The sequence below is a fragment of the Vanessa atalanta genome, chromosome 27, assembly GCF_905147765.1.
Source record: "Vanessa atalanta chromosome 27, ilVanAtal1.2, whole genome shotgun sequence".
Classification (NCBI taxonomy): Eukaryota; Metazoa; Arthropoda; class Insecta; order Lepidoptera; family Nymphalidae; genus Vanessa; species Vanessa atalanta.
Genome location: NC_061897.1, coordinates 5,407,353 through 5,435,319, shown reverse-complemented (window position 1 = coordinate 5,435,319; position 27,967 = coordinate 5,407,353). Strand labels below are relative to the sequence as shown.

Here is a 27,967-nt window from a genome sequence, read left to right as displayed (position 1 = left end):
AACAACATTACGCTTTGAAAGAAATGTTCTTTGACTACAAATGCTTATATGAAAATTAAATGTCGTTTACATATATAATCTGTGTTCATTATATAATATATATATATATATATATATATATATATATATATATTTATATATATATTAATTATTAAACGGACATGTAAATGTTTATATGTATATCTGTGTACAGTTAGTTTAAGAACCTAAAGAAATTATTTAAACCTATGTTGGTTTATTATAAAAAAAAATGACTAGTACGCTTTCGTGAGATCTATCGTGTATGTGAAGCTTTTTTCCGTAGGCTGAATACAGACAGAGCGTTTGGAACGTCGCGTTTGATATTGTCACTTAACTTCGCTAATGTAAGCAAGCTTGGTGGATCTTACTGTTGAGCGTGGATTCTAAATAATTTTGCTAGGTGGTGTATGATAATCCTTTCATAAATATACCTGCCCGCAGTGGTCGTGTGGTGACACTAAGCTTTTACAGTTCACAAGTCGAGAGGTGGCGTATGTCCAGCAGTGGGATTTTGTCGGACTGTTAAATTTACTTTTTATATACGATGTCGAAACTAAAGGTTTCATTTTGTCTTTTTATTGTCATGGTATAACTTCTACCATTATATAACTATACAAATTATAACACAAAGTCGTTTCCCGCCGTCTGTACGAATAGATCTTTCATCAATCAATAGTGTGATTTTAGAGGAAGGTTTATATGTATAATAATTGGATATACATATATACATACACATAGTAGAGAAAAACCGCGATTTCAACATTCAACGACGTTTTCTTTTCATATTTGTTCTCTAGTCTAAAAGCTTTATTCGTGTGAAGTCGGGACGGTGAGCAAGTAAATATCAGTTAAATTTTGATATTATTTTTTTTTTAATTAAAATTTCGATTGTATAAATTAACAATGTCGCAAGTACATTATTAAGGTGTTTAATATTTTCAAAATGATTAAATATTAAGGGAACAATTAAATTATTAGTTAAAGTTTTAAGTAAATTTAAATGAAACCTTTTCAACATAGTAATATAATTTTACTAATTTTAATTATTTATGTAATAATCACTTTCGTTCTAAACGCTCAGTTTGAATTCGCCCTTATCATGATATTGTGTCGTTTAGAATATGCTATGCGTCAAAATATCTAAAAAAAATACTTTGTTTCTTTTTTTTGTTCACATTTGAAATAAGTTTTTATATATTTTTCGAAATGAATATAGTTTAATTCTGACGCGATTCAATGTTTTACTATGTGTGTGCGTATTTAAAATGGCATGTCCCGATTACTGACGAAATAATAATAATAATCTTATTTGATAGAAAATATATTACGGAAAATACAATCACGAGAAAAATATATGATTATTTTTTTTTAAGAATCAACAAAATTACTATTTTTATTTTATTTTAAAATGGTAACATTACTTTTTAAATGACAACACCGAGTTACAGATAATATATTCTCTATCAAAGGAGTGTAGGATATGTTTGTGGGTAAACGATTGTATGTATGTGTGTTCGTTCGCTTAACGTCTACCGTTCCTGGAGTCTGGATGTGGTCTACGCGGTTGGTTAAACGCTGAAAAATAAAAAAAAATACTTTAATTTCAAAAACCAAAATCAAAATAAACTTTATTCAAGAAGGCTTTTACGAACACTTTTGAATCGTCATTTAACAAACTATTTGAAGTATAGCTACCACCGGTTCGGAATGTAGATTCTACCGAGAAGAACCGGCAAGAAACTCAGTAGTTACTCTTTTTTAATATCTAAAAATACAGTCATGTTAGTTGAATACAATTATATATGTATGTTATGTCTCCTGCCTGGAAGTCAACAAGTATTAACTCCACGCTTTTTTATCATCAATATAATATAATTATTTAATATAGTTTTAAAATTGTAAAAACTATATTATATGCTTATAGCCTTTTTCAACCACAAGAGGCGTACAGTCAAATAAACATATTCGATATCGAATCTGAATCGATGCGATATCATTGGTCATTAACGGTATTTATTATTGATTCCGAAAAATGGCGTTTTTATTTACGGCGATGAAGTTACCGGAATTTCGGAAGTAAAATTATAGTAAGTATAAGGATATAACATCTTAGCTCTCAAGGTTACACTGACAAAGCGCCACCGCTGTATATATGATATATATCCTTTGTGCACTGCCACAGACCAACTCCACAGTTAAACTGGCTCACTCACCTTTCAAACCGGAACATAAGATTACACGCATTGTGTTTAAAGATCTATTCACTCACACGCCCTCATCGTGCATAAGCGTGGGTGACGTGACAGTGCGTGAGACGGCTATGAGTACAGTCAGCAAAAAAATTAACAGTTTATAATTTTTTATTATATTTAATTTTAATATTATATTTGTCAACGACTCAACGTGGAGGGGCGATTCTTCGTGAGTGAATAGATTTATACCGAGCGTATATAACATTACAATGTTAAGAACGCCTGTGTGTTACGAACGACCGACAATCGTGTCATGTTAATTTAAACAAATTAATTTATGATAAAATAACCAAACAACATATATTCTTATGCAAACATCAAAATTAATTAAAGTTACATATAAATATATTACCGGGAGGGAAGGGTCCCGGCGACCGCCTGCACCAAGTTCCCGGCGACATCTATAAATAAAACATTGTTCTTAAGCTGGTGGACACCAATAAATAATAATTTATGGAGGAGCGACATGTAGACCACCTAATGGTAAGTGGTCATCTCCGATATTGACATTGTTAAATTGGACCTTGGGAACGTTGGGTTAAGGTGTTATGTCCCTTGCGCCTGTAGGTTATGTATCGTCATCCTGATTGCGGACACGGTTAATCTCTAGGGTGGTCACACAACTATGCAGGACATGTTATACTCCACAAGTGTCTGTGCAAACACAGGTGCACTCTCTATTCCCTCACTCCCATAATCCGACGGGTCGGCAAGTCCGACACGACCGGAAAGAGTTCAGGTACAAGACACAGGCCAACGGTTTTACGTGCTTTCCGGAGCTTGAACGTACACACTTACTACTTATAGACTTTGAGCTGTTATTGAGAATTTCTCGATAGAAAAACCCAATAACCATTTATCGGTCCGACCAGGGGTTCGAACTCAGGTCATCGGTTTTTTTTTAAATGAATTGTAGCAATACCCCAATTTAATTAGGTATTACTAATATTCCTATGAACATCTCCTTTTGAGCTTATTATTTGTTGGCGGGGGGGCGGTCACGGCAATAGGCCGAGGGGGCAGGACCGCCTGCGCCTGCGCGGACCTGTCGCACGAGGCAGGCGCGCGGGTCGCGGCGCTCGTCGCGCTCGTGGCGGCGCGGCCGGAAGTCGGGGCGCTCCGGTCGCGGCTCGAAGCGCCGGGGCTCGTGGTCTGCGGGGACACGGTCATTACAAATACGGAGCCGGCCTGGCGACTAGGCCACCCGAAGCCCGTCTGGGTAAGTGCCACTGATCACATATTCTATCGTCGACCAGTGATGCTTAGTATCGTTGAATTTCGGTTTGTGTTTTTGCGTGAGCACGTGTAACTTTTGGCACAAAACATCGTAGTTCTCAGTGCTGGTGGCGTATTTTTGATATGCGCAATTCTTAATATTCCTCTTTTTATGTTATAGGTAGGCGGTCGGGAATTGGGTCACCTGATGGTAAGTGGTCACCATCACCCATAGACATTGGCGCACCAACAATCTTGAGAACTACGATGTTACGACCCTGTTCATTGTGTCTGTAATTACAAATGCTTACACACTCTTCAAACTGAAACGCAACGATACTAAATATTACTGTTTGACGATAAAATATACCCTGAACGGTCATACCTACCCAGGCGGGCTTACACAAAACCTTACCACCAAGTAAAATTACAATTCAAATAATCGTACAATATGTATCAATTATGATATTTTTAAGTGTTCCATCTAAACTCGCAATCAAAAAACCTAAGAATTATTATTTAAGATAACATATATAATAGTACGTATTCGTTATTGTCGTTCCAACGAGATTTACTTCGTACGAAATTTTTCCATACGACGTCAGGACGGACAACTATACGGTTATTGGTAAATCATCCTAATTAAATTTCCGTCTCGCATATTTATGTTTGGACCGATAATTGATGTTTTAATATTGATAAACAACCAGTGTTTAATCGTCTTTATGAATCAGTCGAAAAAATTAAAGTCCAATTGATACTTTTTTAAAATGAATCTTTAAAGTTGCTCTTTGCCTTATTTAGAGAAAAGTCTAAAAAACGTAATAACTCAAAAATTATCGAAAATAGTCATCCCTATCACATCTTAAAGGGAATACGTCGAATTAAATAAATAAATAAATATTGGACAACATCACATACATCACTCTGATCCCGATGTTAGTAGCTAAAGCACTTGTGTTATGGAAAATTAGACGCAACGACGGTACCACAAACACCCAGACCCAAGACAACATAGAAAACGAATGAACTTTTTCTACATCGACTCGGCCGGTAATCGGAGTGGCGTACCCATCAAAACCGGTGTACAAACCACTCGACCACGGAGGTCGTCAAATTATTTATACCAATAACCCTTTACAGCGTAACTGTGTTAATGTACTTACAGTTGTTTTTTACTTGCAAATTCCGTATAGAGTTGACTATGGCTTGAGCCGCTGTGGTCAGACGGGTATCCTCGTTTGGGGGCCTTCTGAAAATTTAATAAAACAAACTATTTATTTAATAGTAGATGTAAACCCGGCTTCGCTCGGGCTAAGTTGCTCCTTATTACATCAACTATCCGCCAGTGAAAGACCCGTCGAAATCGGTCCAGCCGTTCCAGAGATTAGCCGGAACAAACAGACAGACGTACATACAAAAATAGTAAAATAATAATATTACAAACAGACACTCCAACTTTATTATATGCACAGATCTCACCCCATAACTCTCCCGTTGTAGTGCACGGGGTAGCTCCCCAGGATCCCGCTGCCGCTGTTCCGCCGCCTCCACTCGTTCCTGCCCCTGTCCCTGGTGTTCAGCTGCGCCATCTGCTCCTTTATCTGCTGTATCTTGAGCGCGATGTCGTTCTGCCGTTCCTCCTTCTTCATGTCCTCGTACTTCTTCTCTTCGCCGAAGAGTATCTGCGGTCGAGACGGGTTGCGTTTCGGTCGGGGGAAGCTGTTCCGTCGTATCTCGTTCTGCTTGTCCATTATAGGGTACACCGGCTGGACGAATGGGTACTGCTGGGGTAGGACCTGCAAATTTGGTTTTTTTTTATGGCATAGGTTGGTCTGCCTGATGGTATGTGGCCACCACCGCTCATAGACAAAGGCGTTGCAAGACATAACCATTCCTTCCATGGCAAACCACCAAGTAAACTTAATAGTCGGAGATTTGCGAGTCTGCCTAAGTCTAACCCAATGAAGGTTAGAGTCAAGCAGACGACGGGGCGAAAAAGTCAAATAATAAACTACGTTGACCTACCCTCATATGGGGAAGTTGACAAGCATTCGTTAAAACAAAATATACAAAGCAAGGGAGTCTTTCGTATATATATTGCAGTAACATAGATGATTAGATACGTAATAAATATAATTAATAACATTGTCCCTCTCAGACACCATAACGACTGAGAGAGACGGATGATATGACAATACACCGTGACGTCACGGGATAATGAAACTTTGCGAATAAAAAATCTCCATATATTATAATTGAGGTATATGTTAATATGTTACCTGTGGGTATACGATGTTGTAAGGTTGGTATACATTGGGGTAGACCAGCGGGTAAAGATCGTGCAGCATCACTTTCGGCGCGGCCGGAGCGTTCATTGGCACGGGGGGCTGGATGCTCTGCCATTGGAGTGGCATCTGCTCCTGGTACTGGCGGAGAAGATAACACTTATATCAAAAACCATCACTAAACATAGAAGCGTTACACTTTATTATGGATTGTTAAAAATCTGACATCGGTTAGGATAAAGTAGGTCATGGAGAAGATTTTAAAAGACAGTTAGCGGGACTTTTTTGTACTAAACGACGACCTTGAAATGTTTTTTTTCACTCCCAACTCGTGAATAATGTTTAAACAAACTCTAATGTCCAAATAAACACACTAATACCCCCATTTCAGGGAATTAATAATATTTCCATTTACCCCTCAAAGTAAGCTTAAATTAAGCTTAATTGGCTTTAAAACTTGTGCTGGGAGTGGAGCTTTTGCAGCACAGATAATCGGATAGTTATGGAACAAAACAGCACACTACACAAACTTGAAAACAAATTTAAATCAAAAATACTTTAGTCCATATGCTTTATCCCATTACTTTAATTATAAATGTACAAAGAAAAACTGTTTCTTTTTAATGTAGACATTTGTCTACAAACTGAATTAAAATGATTAAGAATTTTGGGAAATTCTGTATATATGTATATATATATCAATTTGGTTGAGGTAATATTGAGGTTACTTACCGGATATGGTTGTATGGGGGGCTGGATTAGGACGTTCGGTATCGAGTACGGTGGTACCATTCCGGGCGGCACGTCCACTTGACCGTATGATACATTGAACCTGTAAAGCAAATACATGGAAATTGAAATAAAATTACAAAAATATATATATATATATTATTGTATAAATAACACAATTAAAGTATATCTTACTATATTGTCTACGATTTGATATTTAAATCTCTATTTATAATTGAACATTATACTAACATACTAATACAGACATTTTTTAAGTTTGACGTTTCATAGATTCAAGTCATTTGTAAAAAGTACATCGGTAAAGAAGGCATATTATTCGATACAAGATTATATTGATGATAAAAAAGCGTGGAGTTAATGCTTGTTGACTTCCAGGCTGGAGACATGACATACACATAATTGTATTTAACTAACATGCTTGTATTTTTAGATGTTGAAAAAGAGTAACTACTGAGTTTCTTGCCGGTTCTTCTCGGTAGAATCTACATTCCGAACCGGTGGTAGCTTTAATTAATATAGTTTGTTAAATGATGATTCAAAAGTGCTTGTAAAAGCCTAAGTTAAAAAAAATTATTTTGATTTTATATTCCGCCAAACATTAATATTGAGTACTGTTGTGTTCCGGTTTGAAGGGCGAGTGAGCCAGTGTAACTACAGGTACAAGGGACATAACATCTCAGTTTTCAATTTTGGGGGCGCGTTGTTTATGTTAGAGTTCACTACAATTCATACGACTTCAATGTCTATGTGCAGTGGTGATCACTTACCATCAGCCTGGCCTATCCGTCCGACAATTTAGCCATTCCTTAAATATAAACTTTTCAAGTTTCAATGACAACTTTGATGAGATTTTTTTATATAACTTACTTGGTGGTAGGGCTTTGCGCAAGCTCGTCTGGGTAGGTACCACCCACTCATCAGTCTACTGCCAAACAGCAGTACTCAGTATTGTTGTGTTCCCGTTTGAAGGGTGAGTGAGCCAGTGTAACTACAGGCACAAGGGACGTAAAATCTTAGCTCCCAAAGTTTGTGGCGCATTGGTGATGTAAGGAATGGTTAATATTTCTTACAGCTCCATTGTCTATGGGCGGTGTTGACCAAGCGAATAGTTCGCCTGTAAGCAAGTTGTCATCTTTCCTCAAAGACCTACATGAGTTGTGTCATCACCGGTTCATTCAACCTTCAAAACGTAAACACAACGAACGACAAACGTTACGTCGTCCAATGCGCATACACAGATAAGCACTCACCACTGGGAGAGCATTCGTCGTGGTCGATAACGTTAGGAACAGTAACGCCGGCGTAAAATACGTATGCAACATTACCCGCGAGGTCCGCAACGAGTGCGACTAGCCTACAGACAGAGCGAGAGAGCCGTACCCGCCGGGCGCCTCGCACGCGCCGCACGCCGCGCCCGCGTCCGCCGCGAACGGGTACGACGGGTCTGCAACACGCACGCACACACACACGCCTACTTACTATATTGTACACAAATATGGTTTTGGTTCGACTATATTTACTAAAATGTGAGAAAATCAACGGGGCAGATCAAATTATAATAGTAAGTAAGGTGAATACTTTAAGAGGACTGTGAATAGATCAATTCTCGTTTCGTTTGGTGCTTTGATGGCGAAATCAATTAAAGGTATAACTTTTGTACTGATTATAATATGTGCACAGAGTGCACCCGTGTCATGAACACACACTTGTTCTTTAATATAAAACGCACAACGAGTCAGTCGAATACTTTGCGTACATTATACCATATAGCTTAACATGAAGTTTCAAAAGTGCTTTTATGAGCCCGATTGATTAAATAACAATTTCATTTAATCAAACTTTGAGCTGCCACAAATCAATTCTTGATGGGAAATTGGATAACCCATCGCTCAAAACCTATGGTGTTATGTTGTGTAAAAAATCAGCCACTAGATCAATGGTGGTGGTGGTCGTGCAATAAAATACAATTCTCACCAATCCTAAACGTATTTTCGTTGTGAGGGGAAGACGTCAACTGTTTCTGCTCCTCGGGCTGCTGGACTAGCGGCTGGTACATTTGAGCCGGTTGCAGAGTTTGATCCTGGAAACAGACACAGATACAAAATTAACACCCATAAGTCTATTTCAATGAATGACTTTTATCGCAGTTAAGATTATCACACGTATATAAGACTTTAAATCAACATTGTTATTTTTATCACTGTGAGTATTTAAAACGGGACATTTACCATGTTTTTTTTATTTTTATTTGGTGGAGCTCGATATTTCGACATTATCTACGAATGTCATGTTCACGAGGGAATAATGTCGAAATATCGAAAAACATGGTAAATATCCCGTTTCAAATACTTATAGTGACATCACACTTTTTTTGCGGAAAAAGTGTTTTGACGATTTTATACGTTTATATAGAAATAAATCGATTTCGGAAAGGATCGAACTGATGGATATTCAATGTATTGAATTATACGGCATACAAACTACCTTGGTTCCGTGAACTGACAAGAGTAAATAAAAATGAGTGCAGTCTATTCGAATCGAGGAAGGAATAAAGATAAACAAACCATAGATTTACGCATTCCATGCGATTAGACAATAGCTCAGCTATGTTGTGCACCACTAACAGTTTATGATTAATATATATTTATTAATAATACAACACTATTACACTTAACTACTTATTGCCATTCTAATTATACTTTAAAAGTTTCGAAAACAGGTTCAAAATGCCATATTTTCGGAGATCCATAGAGAATATCATAGACTATTCAAGCTCGACCAATGATATCGCGTCGATTCGATTTCAAGTGTTGTTTCTTTGGCTTTCGTCCTCTTGTGGTTCATATTGGATTTGAATCACTATAGTTGGAGACGAAAGCCCAAGATCACAGAATAAACATTAATCTTATCATATATAAAATATATTAAATGTATATATATATATCTAATTATATGTATATCATATCATATTTTTATTAATAAATTGCAGTCATGCGCAGTCAAGCTGGTTTAAAATATTTCCTATCGTGTCCCGAGGTCTTGGTCTCTACAAATCTTGTCCAAAGTATTCTTCGGCCGTAAGCAATTCTTTGTCGATCTTTTGTAATAAAAATGGCATACTTTAATTTAAGCTCAGCAAAGTTCGGACGATAGACAAACTTACGATTCGACAGGCATTGATGAACGGATACGCGTTGTGCTGCACGCCCGGGTACATCATGTTGGTGAGAGACATCGGACCTGGAACCAACGACAAGTGTATCAGCCTGCGAATGTCACAATTCTGGTCGAAGGCCTCCTCTCCCATTGAGGAAAATGTTTTGGAGCTAATTCTACCAATCACCGATGCGGGTTGATGGATACAAACGTGGTAGAATTTCATTGAAATGAGACACGTGCAGGTTTACTCACGCTGTTTTCCTTCATCGCCGAGCACGAGACGAATTATATCCACAAATTAAGCACATTAAGTGATGCTTACCTGGGTTTGAAACTGCAATCATCGGTTAGGATGCTTACGTTCTTATCACTGGGCCACATCGGCACACCAACAACAAGCATTTTATTGACAAATTTATAAAATTTCTGGGATAGTTTTTTAATATATTTTTGGAAGCCAGATCAGTCAATAGTTATGACGTAACGTCTATAATATCGTATCTAGTTACATCGCATCGAAAAATCACACAAGAAACTAGTAATTATTATTAAGAGTAATTAGTCTTCGTGTTCTAATGAATGCAACTCACGCATATTGGGATCCGCTATCGGGATGGGAGCGACCTTCGTCTGCATCATGTTCTGCATGTCTGCGACTTCCTGTTGATGGTAGTTGACCATCGTTTGGGGGGAGACAATCTGGGGATAATAAAATCAATGTCAATTTGTATTCTCGTATCCCACTGTTGGGCAAGGGTCACCTCTAGATTTTTGTAAGGTGGATTAGAGCTTATTCAATTTCGACGCTTTCGAGTTTCCTCAAGATGTAAAACTGCACTGCCGAACATGAAATTCGTAACACAAGATCCCGCAATCCTCAGTTAAGATTGAGTTTTCTTATCCAGTGGTCATCACGGTTCTATTATAATGGCATTTTTATCCAAAATAGCTGAAAAAATCAAATTACAGTATGTTAATAGCCTCACCTCTTCGTTCCTGAACCCCTGTATATAGTTATGTTGCTGGTATACTTCCTCCTGAGACATTTTCATTACCCTCTGATTTTGAATATCGAACTGCCTCTCGTAATTTCGCTGATGATCAAACACCTGCCTCTGATTGGCTAATTCAAAAGCTCTCTGATTTGCTTGATCGAATGCCCTTTGGTGATCGTACGCCACTGGCCTGTGATTGGCTGGGGACTCGAACCGCGGATTCGGAGGTGTATGATTGGTCGTTTCGTATTTAGGTGGTTCTAGAATTTTCTGAGGTTCCTTTTGAACTTGAGGTTCATAGTTCTTATTAGCTTTCTCGAATGTTCTCTGATTTGTAGTTTCGTGTTTTTCATGTTTCGGACTGGCTTCGTATGTTTTCTCCGGTTCAACCTTAGGTTCGGGTGTAACCGGTTTCGTCCGGTTTTCGTAACGGTTCTTTAATGGGCTAGTTGGATTCGAGGCGGCTTTCTGTTTTTGGGGTGATCCCTAAAAAAAGCACATCATAATTCATCCACACAATCTTAGTAAGATTTAATATCTTAAAATTAATTATTGTAAGATAGTTAATATCTACATAAAAGTAGGCAAAGAATAAGTGTTCAAATTCATAAATGTTTTGTGTTAAATAGGCGATCGATAGTGAATATCTTCACCAACCTTTTCGCTCGGCGATAGCTGAGGTTGTTCCGTTTGTCGACGGTCGCAGTAGCATTTTGTACGACAGTCATCGGCCTGACACTCGCAGTCTCCTTAGACATAGAGATAAAACGACGTAAGCGACAAAGCGAAACTTTAACAACAGCGATCTTAATGTAACCACTTAAGAAGTAATATCTAACGTTAGATTCAAAAAGATCATTTATAGATACGAAAAATAGAAAGGGACCCAAAATTAAACCCTGTGAAACACCATACGGTATAAAACCAAATCCAGCTTAAATCTTAAAAACTGCGCAATTAATTTTAATGAGGTTTTCATAATAAACAGCCTTATTTTAGAGAAAGGTTTATATGTATAATAAATGCATTTTATAGCAGAGAAGGACAAATACAAATTAACAAAAAACAATATTTTTTTAATTCTCGTTCTCTAATCTAAAAGATAGATTAGATATTGAAAAATAATAACTACTGAGTTTCTTGCCGGTTCTCGGTAGAATCTACATTCCGAACCGGTGGTAGCTTTACTTTAAATAGTTTGTTAAATGACGATTCAAAGTGCTTCTAAAAGCCTACTTGAATAAAGTATATTTTGATTTTTGATATATAGATAGATAGATTCTTATTGCACCGGTGTGAATCCGGATCGGTCAGCTAGTGTAATAAATAATGACAATGTTGAACTATAGTTACCGTTGTCTATAAACGAGTGTTGCTTTTCGAGTTTCCCGCGTCTCTTCTCATTGTTCATGTCGATCTGAAACTACATGTTAAATAAAAATAATTTAACTTTTTTTTAAAGCTCATTCAAATGCCAAAGTATTAATATTTTATCATACGTAACTGTATATGGATTTTGAGTCTTTCAATTTTTAATAAAATTCCATGTGTGTAATTTAAAAGCCAAGTGCGACAGAGCGCGCGATATGCTCCGTCCTGCTCCAACATTTTAACACAACTCAAACTATTCTGCCAATAATATAATAATAATAAGCATTATTCCGTAACGAACGGTCACCTCACCTCTCCCTGTATCGCGGGCGGGTTCTGCGGGTCGAAGTGGTAGAGACTGCCGTCGGGGTTGGTGAGCGGTCGGCCCGTCTGTAACAAGTATTCGCTTTGAAACAAACTACTTGTCGACTTTTAGTCAGGATATATTATATAAACATAATTGGATTTCATTGACATAACCTCGTGTTAAAATGTTTAAAAGTAACTGTAGATTATTTTCGATAGAATCTATATTCCAAACCGGTGGTAGCTTTAAAATTCTGTATGCCAAAAAATAAACCAAATCTTTTTCTAAATACATCACGGTACAAGGCATTGATGTACGAGGCAGTGAAACGATGTCTGCTGAAAGGTTAGATAGTTCTAGAAGGTTCTAGACTGCTGTTCATTGTGTACTGGTTAACCAGGTGTTTAAATGCTACCTGTGGGTGAATAACGAGCGCTCCCGGCGGAACAGCTGACATGTCGGTGACCGCCCACACGAGAGTCGCGCCTTCGATGTTCGGCTCGGGACTCGCGCCGCCTGGTGACAATTCGATATCATAAATAATTTTCTAGATAATGAAAATTGGTCACTCTTAAATATAATTAAAAAAGCTTCTAAGTCCTCAATGTAAAGAAGAAAACATTATTTTTAAATTCAATTTAATTTGTTGAAAATTTAATATTATGGTTACAATTAGAAAAAAAATCGGTCGAACAACTCGTTTATACACATGTACAATCAAACGCAACACTAGACACGTAACAACGATCACGAGTACACACACGCACACTGATACGCACGTACGCACATGGGGGGGGGGAGGGGAGATAGGAAATTACAAGGCTATCTCACCGGTGGGCGAGGGGGTGACGGAGTCCGAGCTGCGCAGACTCAGGGTCTTGTATCCCGAGCTGGAGGGGGACAGGCGCCAGCTGCTGCTCGCCAAGTCGCCTGCACAACACATTCTAATCTGGGAGCTCCGCCGGCGAGCGACATATATTATCATAGACGATGATCAGGTTTTTAAGCGTCTAATGGTGCGTTTTTACCGATATAGCTAAAATTGCTGCTTCATTGACAACGCAGGCAGACTAGCGAATGAGCCACCCGGTGGTAAGTGATTGTATAAGTTTACCATCGCTCTGTCAGATGTTATGTCTAATGTGCCTGTAGTTACACTAGGATGAGCGATGTGTACACTCAGACGGTATCACACGGACGAGCTATCGGCCCTACCACCACCACCGAGTCAAGTGTGCAGCTGTTTGTAATTCTACAGAACGACACCAACAATTACACAATGTTTTTGTCGACAACTCAAGAGTCTCGTGGACAACACAATTTGTTATTAAAACATATTCGATAAACTTGAGTACTATAAAAAGACGTGCGGGTAAGTCGCTACCTTGCCGACTGAGCAGACGAGGTTGCTCCGCCGCGTACCCGCCGAAGCTGTGCGACTTGGAGACCGGCCCGCGAGCCTGCGCCCCGCGACCCTCCAGGGACTGCACCTGCGGACGATACCATATGAACCACTATACACTGCTTTTGTATTTAAGGGATTATTTTATAACTGTATGTATTTATAATACAATACAAATTTAAATTAGTTTACAGAAGGAACAGTTTGTATGCAGCTAAAACGTACCTTCAGTAATCTACTCCTAGGTGGCTCGGGGGCGAGGAGCTTCACCGGAGCGCCCGCCAGCCACGCCCACTGGGACTCGTCGCGGGAGCAATTGTCCTGATAGGAGGATTATAAATTATACAGTCGTTTAAAAACTTTAGTTTTAAATTGTTATTAACACGTTATACAAATACAATTGACAAGTTACATGATTCAGATAGTGACAATGATGTTCTTCATGTTTTCGGTCTCGGGAGGATAGGACAGTAGTCCAAGCGAGACGTACTTTAGGACACAAAAACAGTTCTACTCTGGATTCCTGTACTCTACTAATTCGATGGAACGACGCTCCCTGCCAGTCGAGGCGAGGCGAATCGTGCTCGTAGTACGTGCTGTCCGAGGCACGCGAGCGGGCCCGAGGCGGGCTCACGTCTCCGCCTGTGGGAGACGCGTGCGTGCGTGCGTGCGTGTGTGTGTGTGTGTGTGTGTGTGCGTGCGTGTGCGTGCGTGCGCGTACCGAGCTGAAGATGCGGCGGCGCACGCGCTCGTAGTCGCGCTCGCGCTGCTCCAGCGACTTGCTGCGGCCCGCCACCGCCGCCGGCGCCGCGCTGCTGCCGCCGTCGCGCTTCAGGATCGACCTGCGCCCACACTCGCGTCACTCTCTCGCACCACTCGGTAGTGTAGTGTCCGGTCCGAAGGGTTAGTCGGCCAGCGTAGCTCCAGGCGCAGGACGTAACATTTTAGTTCACGGGGTTGGCGCCGCATCGGAATGGTTACATTTTTTTATGGCGCCGATGTCTACGGGCAGAGGTGGCGGGGGGATTCATTTGCAAGTCGGTCGGTCTATTACGTTAGAATAAAAGCGACTCGTAATCTGAAAGTGCACGTACTTGGCGAGCGTGTCGGGGCGCGGCGGGGAGCGCGGGAAGGCGGCGGAGCACCACTCGCGGAAGCTGGTGCACGGGATGCGGCCGCCGCTCGTGCCTGGAGACACACCACGTCACGTCGCCACACGACTCACCGCCACCGTGACACGTCTCTACTTAAAATACAGCCGACGTGGCCCAGTGGCTAGAACCTGTCTATCTAAATTTGCTGATAAAAAAAATGAGTAACGAAATCTGCCGTACACGGCCGGCTTTTGGCGATGCCACTAAAGAAGATTCCTTATCAGTAACCGTAGAGTTATCAAATGACAAGGTCTCACCGCTCTTGGAGACGAGCACGGAGTTCTTGTTGGAGTGGTCGAGGTGGTGCGCGAGCTGGAACAGCGCGGCGCAGCGGTGCACCAGCATGCGCCCGTACGACGTCATCACCGGGAAACGCACGATGCAGCGCCTGCAGGGGGGGGGGGGGGGTCTACTCAAATCGATCTTGCGAAAACTTTTCATTTCATCACATAACAGAGGTTTAATATCAACATCAACATATACACAAAAATATATTATGGCTACAATTGTTGGTGTCTCGAAGGTTCAATACTAGAACTTATTTTATTCCTCTGTCTTATAAATGACTTAATTGTTGTACTTATTATTAATACAATCAGATTAAAAAAATAAATAGTGAAGGTACGTCATGGTCTAAAAAGTGATCGATATTTTTTTCATTTAATAGTCCAGATTTAAAAATAAGTTTTTTTTTTTAAATTTACTTGATGGCAGGGCTGTGCAAGCCCCCGTTAGTTAGGTAGGTTTTTTTTTATATCCACAAGTTTGTTTATAAACTAAATATCTTACCCATTGTCGTTGACTAACGCATGCAACTCTTTCTCGATCTTGAGTAAGGTCATGCGATCCCGTGGATTCTTGTTCAGGGTTTCCTTAATGAAGCTCACCAGTTCGGGACCAGTTGGTTCTGCTTTATCATCTATAAAATTATCATAGCCGGATTTTAGCTGTGATCATCAACATTACCATCATTAATCTGTGTTCGTCGGTCGGTCTATAGACCACTTCTAGTCATTTTGCTGATGTCATTACTAAAACTAAGCTGATGACTTATCTCAAGTCTTCCAAGACGCGGTCTCTACACGAGAGTTATATACTCTGTGATGTGACCGATGAACTGCCACATCAGCCTCTAAATCTCCAGGCTGTGGCGGTTTATATAATTTTTGATGCGATACTGTTCTGAGTGACCTTGAATCACTGAAGCAGTCTTGGCCTCATATGTTATAACAGAAAGGATGTATTCATTAACAGAAAGAAGTCTCTTAGCTATGTTTGGTGAGGTTTGTGTAAAAAAATAATTTATTTAGCGTCACTTTCACATCAATATACAGTTCATATAATAATAATAATTATTGACAGATATTTCTGATTTTATGAATTCAAAATCCTCTTTTAATCCTTTCTCTTTTTTCGATATTTGTATTATTTTATGATTATTTGATTTAATTTATTATCTTAGTCTCATATTTCAAATGGATGTATTGTTATTAGTTTAATTAGTTTAATAGTAATGAATATTCAATGTTATTTAGATAATTAATTGCTGTAATTTAGTAATTTTTGATTATTACATAAAATAGTACCAGACTGCATTGATATATAATTGATACGGGCATGCCGTGTACACATGCTTAGGAATGTAATCTAGCTCAAAATTGTGTAATTCCATAATTTTAATGTATGTTCTGATTGTATTCTGTTTGTGTACCTATGAATAAATAAATAAATAAATATAGATAATCTATGACTATGTAATCATGTCAAATACACTATAGATGACATAATCTGTGGCCGTAATTATATTGCAATATTATAATAATTGACATACTTCCGGTACAAGGATTTCTGAGGAAAGCTTCAGCAGTAAAATAAAAAAAAAATCACTTACCATATTCGTTACCGCAATGCGGTATACTTATTGGTGGCTCTTTGCGTTCGGGACACCTGCGAGGGAAAATTTGGTTTAACCATAGACAGTGAGCCGAGATGGCCCAGTGGTTAGAACGCGTACATCTTAAACGATGATTTCGAGTTCAAATCCAGACAAGCACCACTGAATTTTCATGTGCTTAATTTGTGTTTATAATTTATCTGCATTCGTCTAATTTCAATGAAATTCTGCCACATGTGTATCCACCACCCCGCATTGGAGCAGCGTGGTGAATATGCTCCAAACCTTCCTCTCAAAAAAAAAGAAGAGACCTTAGCCCTGCAGTGGAAAATTTACAGGCTGTTAATGCATAGGCAGTCTCTCAATGATCCAGAGCACGGGACAAATGGTCTCAATTTGATATCTCATGTGATACAACACGTATTCAACCACTGCACTGATCAACGCGACGCAATAAGCTCCAAACCCTCCTTGAGGAAGGAAGGGGGACTTGCCCAGCAGTGGGATATTTACAGAGATTTTACTTGGTGGTAGGGCTTTGTGCAAGCCCGTCTGGGTAGGTACCACCCACTCATCAGATATTCTACCGCCAAATAACAGTACTCTGTATCGTTGTGTTCCGGTTAGAAGGGTGAGTGAGCCAGTGTAATCACAGGCACAAGGGACATAACATCTTAGTTCTCAAGGTTGGTGGTGCATAGGTGATGTAAGGAATGGTTAATATTTCTTACAGCGTCTTTGCCTATGGCGGTGGTGACCACTTACCATCAGGTGACCAATATGCTCGTCCGCCAACCAATGCCATAAAAAAGAGTCACAAAACATAGTACAGATATTTTTATCGGTAAATAATGAAAATATACCTGCAATAAAACGCCTGATCGTCGACGTCGAAGCTTCCAGACTTCCTGGCACCGTCACCATTTGGACCTATAAGTTGTTTTTATCGGTCTCAATTAAAGTATAAATATAATCACTTTATAAAGTGTGACAGAGACAGCAAAACAAATCAAGATTTTTCAATAAATTAGAATCGCCTAAACAAGTGAAATTCACCCATTGTTTTGGACCGAACACATTTTGTTCGAATTTGATGGTATACAAATATATACTATCTCTCTCTCTCACCGGCATGCTCCGTATCTGAACAGTCGGGGCAATCGTCTGAGCAGACAATGCCGGAATCTTGCTTCGTCGGACAAGCGTGCTTCTGACGTCGCCCTCTGCGAAGGGATAAATAAATTCTATTAAAGTATCATCAGACGGTGATCTTCTCTGGCAGAGAAGTAGAGACAATTGCTCTCTTAACCTGAAACTTTGAAATCGAATACAGTAAACTAAAAGAAATACTTTTTTTACACGAATCTCAAAAACTCGGGTACCGAGGCATCGCTCGCGTTTTAGAGGTCTGGTGAGGGGTGACGTAAAAAAGTAGCCTGTCGTGTTTTCCGAATATTTTTAATCAGTTTACCTGAACATTATATTCTTGACTTTAGGTAGGAACGATTGATAATAATCTTCTAAAAAGGCACGGTCTGTCTGGGACCTTGTCAGTTCTTAATACAAGTATGATAGAATTTTAATTAAACGGTACAGTTAATAGATTAAAAACAATCTTAAAATCTTCCTTTGTGATACCATTACATATTTACCTGCAGTGCGGGCACGCACATGTCCCACACACGCAGGCGACGCGTGGGTTGTACGAGAGCAGGTCGCGCGAGGAGTCCGAGTGATGCCTGTGTCCGAGCCAGCGGCGCGTGCGCAACCTTTGCTCGCTTTCACCTTCCGCTTCCCACGCTCCTGACGTTATCTGAGAGAGGGAAAGCTCTGATTACACTTCACAAAGTGGAATATTAAAATAGCATTATCTCTTAAAATGGCTCGTCCAAATATCAACCTTTTCGAATATCTGTAATAGACTTTGAACGTTTTAAAAAAAGGAATATCAGTAATCAAACAGTCCATGTTTTCAATAAATTACTAATATACGTTTCTTCTGAAAAGAATAATCTAAGGGGTCAAGATCGAGTGGGGGCGACTGGCATTGTTTGCGGCCCGTTTTTTAGACCGTTGAACTGTCTAGGGTCAAATATGTATACAATCCCTAATGACAATAGGCGCCATGGAGCTTTTAGACCAAATCCCACTGGATCGAATTCCTTCAAAATAACTATTACTTGGTGGTAGGGCTTTGTGCAAGCCCGTCTGGGTAGGTATCACCCACTCACCAGATATTCTACCGCCAAACAGCAGTATTCTGTATTGTTTTGTTCCGGTTTGTGAGCCAGTGTAAATGTACAGGCACAAGGGACGTAACATCTTAGTTCCCAAGGTTTGTGGCGATGTAAGGAATGGTTAATATTTCTTACAACGCCATTGTCTATGGGCGGTGGTGGTGGTGTTGTGTGGTCAATTTAGTAACAAAGTACTGTGACGGTGCATCTGCATGTGTGTGTGTTTACTTGCGTATAGGAGATAAGATCTTATCTTACCTGTATTTCAACTGGCTGTTGCTTCCCATCACATATTCTATCACTATCGACAACGCTGCACATATCGCTATGACTAGAACCGTCACTATCCCTCTCGCTCGCACACGTAACGTTGTCAGCTATATCGTTGTTCCTGTCTTTGTCATTCGTGTAGGGGGAGACGGTACGAGGCGGAGATGTGGATTCGCGTATCGCTTGACTGCGAACCAGTTGTTTCGACTTGAAGCTCTGGAATACGTGACAAGCGTTCCATAAATTGAGAACATGATATTGACAGGAACGGATTTGGAGGTCTGGAGGCCCTGAGGCAACAGAGAAGTGGGGGGCCCCTAGTTACTTTTTATATAAATTTATATTAAGGATGTCATTTCTGTAGGTAAGATTTAGTTTATAGTTTATTTACATTTTGTATCAGTAACTTTTAAAACAGCAATACTATAATATTACTATAATCACTATATCTAGATATCGAAACATATATAACATTAAAGATCTCATGTGGAGGCCCTAGAGCCCCGGTTGCCCTCTCCTAAATCCAGCCCTGGATATTGATGATATAAAAAAATCCAAATTTTGTCGATTTTTGGAAAACTTATTAGTCAATAAGTATCTTATTTTAAATCAAACAACAAAAGATCTTTAAAAACACAGCTGATGTTTGAGCTCGATATATGTTAATAGGTGATACGACGTTTAGCTCCCGGAATAGGAGATACCCACGCTTAAACAATGTACCGTAAGAGCAGACAATCACCAGCATATAGACCCTTATCAATCAGTACAATGGAAAATTAACCCATTCCCAAAAACTTTTCCAAAAAGAATTATCATTGGGTAAACCGTAAAAGTATGTCCATTATTATTTTGGAGTATCCCTTCTTGTAACACTGCACCGATGCCAGGAAACCCAGTAGTTGCGTCAGCGCAATATAAGGCAAGTGAATAATAGGCTATTTGACTGGTCTTTAAAATCGAATTTATATTATTTTGTAGAGATTAAGGAACCCAGTAAAAGTTGTTTTTTTTTTAATTCTAGTACCTACATATTTGCAGAAAAATTCCATATTTAAATAGCGCACGAAAACGCTACTTTGACAATATGGCGCTGCAATGGCGTCGGTGACGTCACTTGCTTGTATTGTAATCTGTCGCACATATAATCCACATACAGTAAGCAAACGAGGTTAACAAGCAAGTGACATCATCATAAGCCCGACCAATCAGGAGCGCTTCGTATCACGTGACAAACGTTTAAAAAAATGCATTTTTATCTGTGAATTTTTAAATAAATTAATTATTATTTTCAACTTTCGTTAATAAATAACTATTTTTAAACTCATTACAATAATTGACACTTTATTTTTCGCATTGTCAAATAGCCTATTATAATACTTACATCTTCATGGCACTTTAATTGTTATGAAAAAATAAATGAATAAGGTATTTAAATGTATTTACTCTGTTTCTACCCAGCTGGCTGCCATCCTCGGAGCCTGGACAGCCCTTATCTACCTCGGCTTGCTCCATCACAGTACCGCACTAAAATGTATAAAAATAACATTTTTATATCATAATATCTATATTATACAAAATGAGTATGTATAATGGATCGAAAACTGAATTTTTGTATAATAAATAAGTTTATAGACTAGGATTTAGATATTTTAAAGAAAAAGTACGTGCGTCCACGTTTAGAGGTACAGGTATAAACCAATATGAGGATGGTCATTACAATTTGATTTTTAACCCTTTGTAAGTACAATGGGTCAAAGAATGTGTTCATGTTACGTGCAAGCAGAGCCGTCTCAAGCTGTGCTGGGGGCCCTTGGGCACCCATGAATTTGGGGCCCTTTTGCTAGATATTTTTTGGTTTAATTTGGTAAATTGTTGGTTCTTCGGGGCCCTCTCCGGATGGGGGCCCTGGGCACGTGCCCCATGTGCCCTATGGTAAAGACGGTAATGCGTGAAGGTAAAAATTATAACATAAATTGTATAGAATAAGAAAAAATTAAGTCAAAACTTATTCAATCAAAATTAGTAAATGTAATAGGTGTTTCTAAACCTTAATTATTTTACTTGCTTTAAATACTTTCTGCCTTTATTTTTTAATTTTAATTATCATTTGTTTTCATCGATCTCAAGTGGAGACTTGATTGGTTGAAGTTGTTTTTTTTTTTCACTAAAGAGTTTTCTTATAGTTATTTATTTTTTTATTTATTATTATTTGTTATGTATCTATATATTTCATAATTATTATGTCGAATATCACATTCTTACATTTAACACTCGTGTTCTGCGGTGACTTTCGAGTTTCTGCTAACAGAATACCTCTGTTAGCACAAGCACGAAATTTAAAAAAATATTTATTAATTAGATCTTAAAAATAATGATACGGAACCAAAATATAAACTCACCTCACACACGCCGTAAAATCTTCGAAATAACAGTTTTACAACTAAACATCTACACTAAAAATGTTATATACAAAATTGGACCAATAAAGATCTAGAAGGCAACTATATAGAAAAGTCCAGATTAGTTAAAGCTTAGTCCCGTTTGGGTTCTTATTGTGTTAAGCTCGTTCTTATTTTTTAATTTAAGGTTCTTTATAGTGTCAGTTCCGATTGGACGGTATGTCGGTCGCATTTTGTTCTATAACTCCGTTGTGGGGGTGAACTTTATGCGGTGTTTCTTAACTATCGCTGAACCCATTTATCTGTAACAAAATAGACGAAGATTAGAAAAAATTTTGACTAAGTATTTAAAACATAAAACTGAAAATTTCTTGGTGGTAGGGCTTTGTGCAAGTCCGTCTGGGTAGGTACCACCCACTCATCAGATATTCTACCGCCAAACAGCAGTACTCAGTATTGTTGTGTTCCGGTTTGAAGAGTAAGTGAGCCAGTGCAACTTCAGGCACAAGGGACATAACATCTTAGTTCCCGAGGTTGATGGCGCAATGGTGACGTAAGAAATGGTTAACATTTCTTACATCGCCATTGTTTATGGGCAGTGTATGCAGGGTGTAGTGACCATTTATCATCAGGTGACCAATTTGCTTGTCCGCCTACCGATATCAAAAAAAAAAAATAACAGAAAAGGGGTAACTACTAAGAGTCTCGTCGGTTCTTCCCGGTAGAATCTACATTCCTAACCGGTGGTAGCTTTATATTAAACTTATACGCTCCTAACCTAACCAATAATTAAGAAGCGTATTGAAAAAGATCCAAACCTTCTCAAAGAGAAACACACTTTAGCTCAGCAATGGGACATTTATTTTAACTTTAATTAAAATTAAATCAATCCGTTTACAAATACAGAACCCTAAAAATGCCGTTTCACGAAACGTCAGAGCGAACGAAGTCACCCCGTACCTTGACTACAAGGCTCTCGGGGCTCAGGAAGCAACATTTTATGCTTACCAAGGCCCATCTGTATGTAGACATTGCTATACGATACGGCACGACGTAGGAATTAAAGTAGAGAAAACGTCTGTTTTATGCATTCCATAACATAAACGGATATTACAATATGACTGACATATTATTCAACTTTTTATGATATATAGAAATAAAATTTTATTGCATGGCATTTTAAATATAACTCTCTTAAACATTAGGAATTATTTTCTTATAATTAATATTTTCAGGCCATAGCCCAGCAGTGGGAAATTTACAGGCTGATAATGTAAAATATTTTCAACTATGAAATATATTATTATCGATTATTTTTTATTACTCTAGCTTAAACTGAGTTTCTTGCCGCTCCGTCTCTGTAGAATCTACTTTCCGAAACCGTGATAGATTTACATTTAATTCATTACTGTAACCTACCTGAATAAAGAATATTTTACTTCTACCTTCCAGCTACGTATAAAAATCGCACAATGGATCCGAACCCCGAACGTCCCTGACCTAGTACCGCTGTCAAGTTCAGAGCTACGCCTATGCGTCACTGACTCACCGGCAATCTTACGGCAATCGCGTTTAACCGACGGTTAATTTACAATTGGACAGGTTGGAATATTGAAGATCACTGTCAAGTTACGGTTTCTTTGTTTAATGTAATAAGGTTAAGTGGTCACCACCGCCATACGACAATGGCGCTGTAAGATATATTAACCATTCCTTACATCACCAATGCGCCACCAACCTTGGGAACTAAGATGTAGTCCCTTGTGCCTGTAGTTACTGGCTCATTCACTCTTCAAACCCGTCGGTACACCACTGTTACGAGTATTACTCTTTGTCCGTAGAATAGGTGATCAGTTGGTGATACCCAGGCGGGATTGCGCAAGGCTCTACCACCAAGAAATCGTATAGAATAAATATTTATTAATAATAACGATATAATCACCGAGGATCTCGATTTGAACCCAGGCCCTCGAACCTCATAACCTAGCGACATTTAACCGAAGTTTTTCACTTGAGTTACTAGAATTCATAATTACCCTACCTACTACATTACTGAAGTGCCAAGTTGCGATAAAAACAATAAAATAACAACAATGAACACATAATTATTATTGGTCTAGTTTAATAAAGATTTTTATATCGCCTCAGCGTATTCGTAACACGTGTAGTGACATAGATAAACGAACGTAATAGAAATGGCATCGAGCGTCCGAACAAGCAATCCTAATTACACTGTTTAATCTATATTAACAATTTCGTGCAGGTCCACGATAGACCCGATTGAAACCTATACAGAATCATAGATCGTTGAAAAATGCTTGTTGACTTTAAAATGTGGAATCGTGAAGTTAATGCTTGTTGACTTCCAGGCAGAAGACATACAATACCTACATATATAATTGTATTCAACTAACATGGCTGTATTTTTAGATTTTGAAAAAGAGTAACTACCGAGTGCCTTGCCGGTTCTTCTCGGTAGAATCTACATTCCGAACCGGTGGTAGCTTTACTTTAAATAGTTTGTTAAATGACGATTCAAAGCCTGTGCTTGTAAAAGCCTACTTGAATAAAGTATATTTTGATTCGATTACCTATATCGATTTGAACATACCACTTCCACGCTACTCACTGTTCTAAAATACGATGGTACAAACCTTGTACGTCCTTGACTTGTTACCGACACGTTCATGATGCCGGTATGACTATTTTCTATGACACTTAATGACATTGATTAATGGAGAATATGCAGTTAGTTCGACACTCGATAAAAAAGTACTACTGATTTTAATATTGGTAAAAAAAACGACAAACCTAGCTAAAGATTGCGGGTTCAAATCCGAGCCAACACTAGAGAAATTTTTCATGTGCTTAATTTGTGTTTATAAATATTATCTTGATCGGCAGTGAAAGAAAATATCGTGAGATGAATTCTGCCACTTATGTATCCTCTGAGCCGAATTGGAGCAGAGAGGTGGAATTAGGTCAAAACCTCCTTTCCACTCAAAAGTAGGGGAGGCCTTAACCCAGCAGTGGGACGTTATTTTATTTTTTATTGATTACGGTATTTGTATTTTCTTCCAGTCAACCTCAGTGCTATAGTAATTTTACTGACACTTGTGTTCATTAAACTTGTTAATAACTCTTTATCATTTAAAAAAGGAAGACAGGCCAGCAAATGACACACTTGATAGAATCCTTAAGACTTTATTTGTTTTAATTGTTGTCGCTGTTTCTTTGTCTTTATATTTATTCTAGTTTATTACATTTTTGTATTATATTATACTTATGTATTTATTTATTTATATTTATAGTTTTATGTGTATCATGTGTTTTAATAAATAAATAAATAAATTTTACATGTGTTCCACTAATCCCTATTTGAGCAGCATGGTGATATTGGCTCCTCAAAGAGAGATGGCCTTTTTAAACGTGTTTCTTCCACATTAAGTGGGATTTATAGGACGCTTAGGGCACCGTACACCGGAATACCCACTAAATACCCTACGGTATCCTCGCTTTCAGATGCTGCCGATGCCGTGACGAAGGGAGAGGAGGCCGAAACCAAGCATTAGGTAAATATCAGGTAACTTTAATTAAAATGGATAATAATATGGAGCAAACGGCTGGTAGAATTACTACCACTGCCCCTGGTTGAATATTTGATTGTGAGATTAGATAAGGTAGTTTTGGAGACATTAGGCAGGAATTAGAATAATAATAATAATATAATTTACAACTATAGTATAACATGGTATTTATTTGAAGATAGGGCATTGTGCAAGCCCGTCTGGGTAGGTACCAGTCATCATCAGAGATTCTACTCAGTTTTATTGTGTTCCGATTTTAAGGGCGACACAGTGCAACTAGAGGCACAAGGGATCTCACATCTTAGTTTCCAAGGTTGGTGGCGCTTTGGCGATGTAAGGATTGGTATTATTTGTTACGGCGTTATCATATTAAAAAATCTTACAAGGTAACATGATGGCTACCACTGAGCTCAATATTTAGGAAGCTATTTCAAGCCTGGTTTTCAGCAGTTGCCATACGTCACGAGCGTCGGTTAAATATTTAATATCAACGGCGAAATGCTGCTAGCGAAAAACGCGGTCATGAACTCATTTTAATCTTTATTTGTATACAATTAAAGCCTTCCTGTAAATACATATTTAACAATTATAAATTAAAAATAATCAATGATTACACATGAGAATTATAATATATTTTTTTTACATTTTTTACCTTAGCAGCCAGTAAATTTCGCACTGCTAGCTTAAGGCTTCCTCTCCCTTTTGAGGAAAAGGTTTTGAGCATATTCCACCACTTTGCTCCAATGCGGGTTTATGGAATACGCATGTAGCAAAATTTCGTTGAAATTAGACACATCCATAGTCTACTCCTATAGATAATGTCCATCGTTTGACCGTACTGACTCGCCCTTCAAACCGGAACACAACGATACTGCATTAGCATTAGCATTAGCAGCCTGTAAATTTTCCCACTGCTGGGCTAAAGGCCTCCTCTCCCTTTGAGGAGAAGGTTTGGAGCATATTCCACCAGGCTGCTCCAATGCGGGTTGGCGGAATACACATGTGGCAGAATTTCGTTGAAATTAGACACATGCAGGTTTCCTCACGATGTGTTCCTTCACCGCCGGCCGAGCACGAGATGAATTATAAACACCGTTTGAACCCGAAATCATCGGTTAAGATGTACGCGTTCTAACCACTGGGCCATCTCGGCTCTTATATTAATATTTTATAATAAATAATAATTAATAAAACCAATAATATATACCATGAAATTAGAACAACTTATCAATAGTAAGTAATACATTCATTGTCTATATTTACTACCGTTGAAGAGTTTTTAGAGTTTATAACGGCACAATTATACGACAAAATAAAGTAGTATCGCCACTAGTTTGTGCATAGCACTAACTTTGGGCATGCTTGGTCGGAGGGCTTGTGGTATCAAGCCTACTCTAAACCTAAGCCTAATCTGTGGCTACGAGCCTCCGGACCGTGTAAAAGCAGTAACATTAAATACGAGTAAAACCGCAAGAATTAACTAAAAAAGTTAAAATCAGTACATGCCCTCCTCTTTTTCGGAGGAGGTATGAAGCTTATACCGCCACGCTGCTCCAACGTGACTCGGTGAAAGTTCCCTCGCAATACTTTCCTTTAGGAAAGCACACGAAATTTCAGCGGTGCTTGCCTGAGTTTAACACCGCAATCATTGGTTAAGATGCACGCGTTCTAACCACTGGGCCATCTCGGCTACCTCGCGATGCAGCCAGTGAAATATATTTAATGAATTTACTAGCTCATCAACAGCGATTTCGTTTGCGTAGTTAACATATTCTCTCATTAAATGGCTCTACCGACAAAATTTAGACTTAAACTTTCAACTCCAACATGACTTAGTAAAGTTTCGCGTGTGTTACCTATTCGTTATTTCAGTCAGCTCGACACCACAGCAGGTGCAACAATGGTATGAAATTAAAACATAGTTCTTATTTATTACGTCATACTTTATGTCACTCTTAAACAAAATGTCCTTAAACGTACGTTGTACTTGGTGGTAGGACTTAGTGCAAGCCCGTCTGGGTAGGTACCACCCCTCATCAGATATTCTACCGCCAAACAGCAGTACTCAGTACTGTTGTGTTCTGAACTACGGGCACAAGGGACGTAACATCTTAGTTCCTAAGGTTGGTGGCGCATTGGTGATGTAAGGAATGGCTAATATTTCTTACAACGCCATTGTCTATGGGCGGTGGTAACCATTTACCATCAGGTGGCCCATTTGCTCCTCCGCCTACCGATATCATAATAAAAAAACGTATTATACATATCAATATTTTCGAAGATATTACAGATTTAAAACGCAGGGACATAGCGGTTTGTACTCTCTAATTACAAAAAAGCTGTGAAGGTTGTAAGACATTCTGTAGTATATTTAATATCAGCGTTGCATCCGTGCGAAGCCGGGGCATTCGCTAGTTATATAAAAAATAATAATAAATTTTCTTTTTTTGTTTTTTTTTGAGTGTTATATACTAACGAAGTCGCGGTACAGCTAGTAAAGTATATACTAAAACCCTTCACTGAAACTATCTATCTTCTTATAAAAGTTTGATGTATATTGGTTTAGTAGATTTTTTCATATAGGCGTTACAAAACAAAAAAAAATCTCTCATTTATTATTATGTATATAGATTAACGTTAACCCAGACTACATTATGTAGACC

At 38.6% G+C, this 27,967-nt stretch overlaps 1 protein-coding gene across 3 annotated transcripts in view; it reads right to left on the bottom strand.

Moving 5' to 3' along the window:
• Positions 1-840: 840 nt before the first annotated feature.
• Positions 841-27,967, bottom strand: part of LOC125074451 — a 63,576-nt gene continuing 36,449 nt past the window's right edge. The window contains exons 2-31 of one of the 3 annotated variants that reach the window (XM_047685820.1): positions 21,718-22,019; positions 20,762-20,842; positions 19,304-19,531; positions 18,461-18,621; positions 17,937-18,031; positions 17,672-17,738; positions 16,806-16,861; positions 15,704-15,833; positions 15,172-15,302; positions 14,855-14,948; positions 14,482-14,602; positions 13,986-14,081; positions 13,743-13,848; positions 13,190-13,288; positions 12,774-12,874; positions 12,364-12,441; positions 12,034-12,097; positions 11,338-11,429; positions 10,672-11,166; positions 10,276-10,384; positions 9,690-9,766; positions 8,501-8,606; positions 7,907-7,970; positions 6,509-6,608; positions 5,771-5,917; positions 4,971-5,287; positions 4,655-4,740; positions 3,319-3,425; positions 2,626-2,674; positions 841-1,596 (exon numbers count right to left, since the gene is read on the bottom strand). In XM_047685820.1, coding sequence (XP_047541776.1) covers positions 1,544-1,596; positions 2,626-2,674; positions 3,319-3,425; positions 4,655-4,740; positions 4,971-5,287; positions 5,771-5,917; positions 6,509-6,608; positions 7,907-7,970; positions 8,501-8,606; positions 9,690-9,766; positions 10,276-10,384; positions 10,672-11,166; positions 11,338-11,429; positions 12,034-12,097; positions 12,364-12,441; positions 12,774-12,874; positions 13,190-13,288; positions 13,743-13,848; positions 13,986-14,081; positions 14,482-14,602; positions 14,855-14,948; positions 15,172-15,302; positions 15,704-15,833; positions 16,806-16,861; positions 17,672-17,738; positions 17,937-18,031; positions 18,461-18,621; positions 19,304-19,531; positions 20,762-20,830 — 3,498 coding nt within the window. In that variant the 5' untranslated portion in view covers positions 20,831-20,842; positions 21,718-22,019 and the 3' untranslated portion in view covers positions 841-1,543. Of the gene's footprint in view, positions 1,597-2,625; positions 2,675-3,318; positions 3,426-4,654; positions 4,741-4,970; positions 5,288-5,770; positions 5,918-6,508; positions 6,609-7,906; positions 7,971-8,500; positions 8,607-9,689; positions 9,767-10,275; positions 10,385-10,671; positions 11,167-11,337; positions 11,430-12,033; positions 12,104-12,363; positions 12,442-12,773; positions 12,875-13,189; positions 13,289-13,742; positions 13,849-13,985; positions 14,082-14,481; positions 14,603-14,854; positions 14,949-15,171; positions 15,303-15,703; positions 15,834-16,805; positions 16,862-17,671; positions 17,739-17,936; positions 18,032-18,460; positions 18,622-19,303; positions 19,532-20,761; positions 20,843-21,717; positions 22,020-27,967 lie in introns of all 3 variants that reach the window. The other 2 variants (XM_047685819.1, XM_047685821.1) reach the window with 2 other exon arrangements.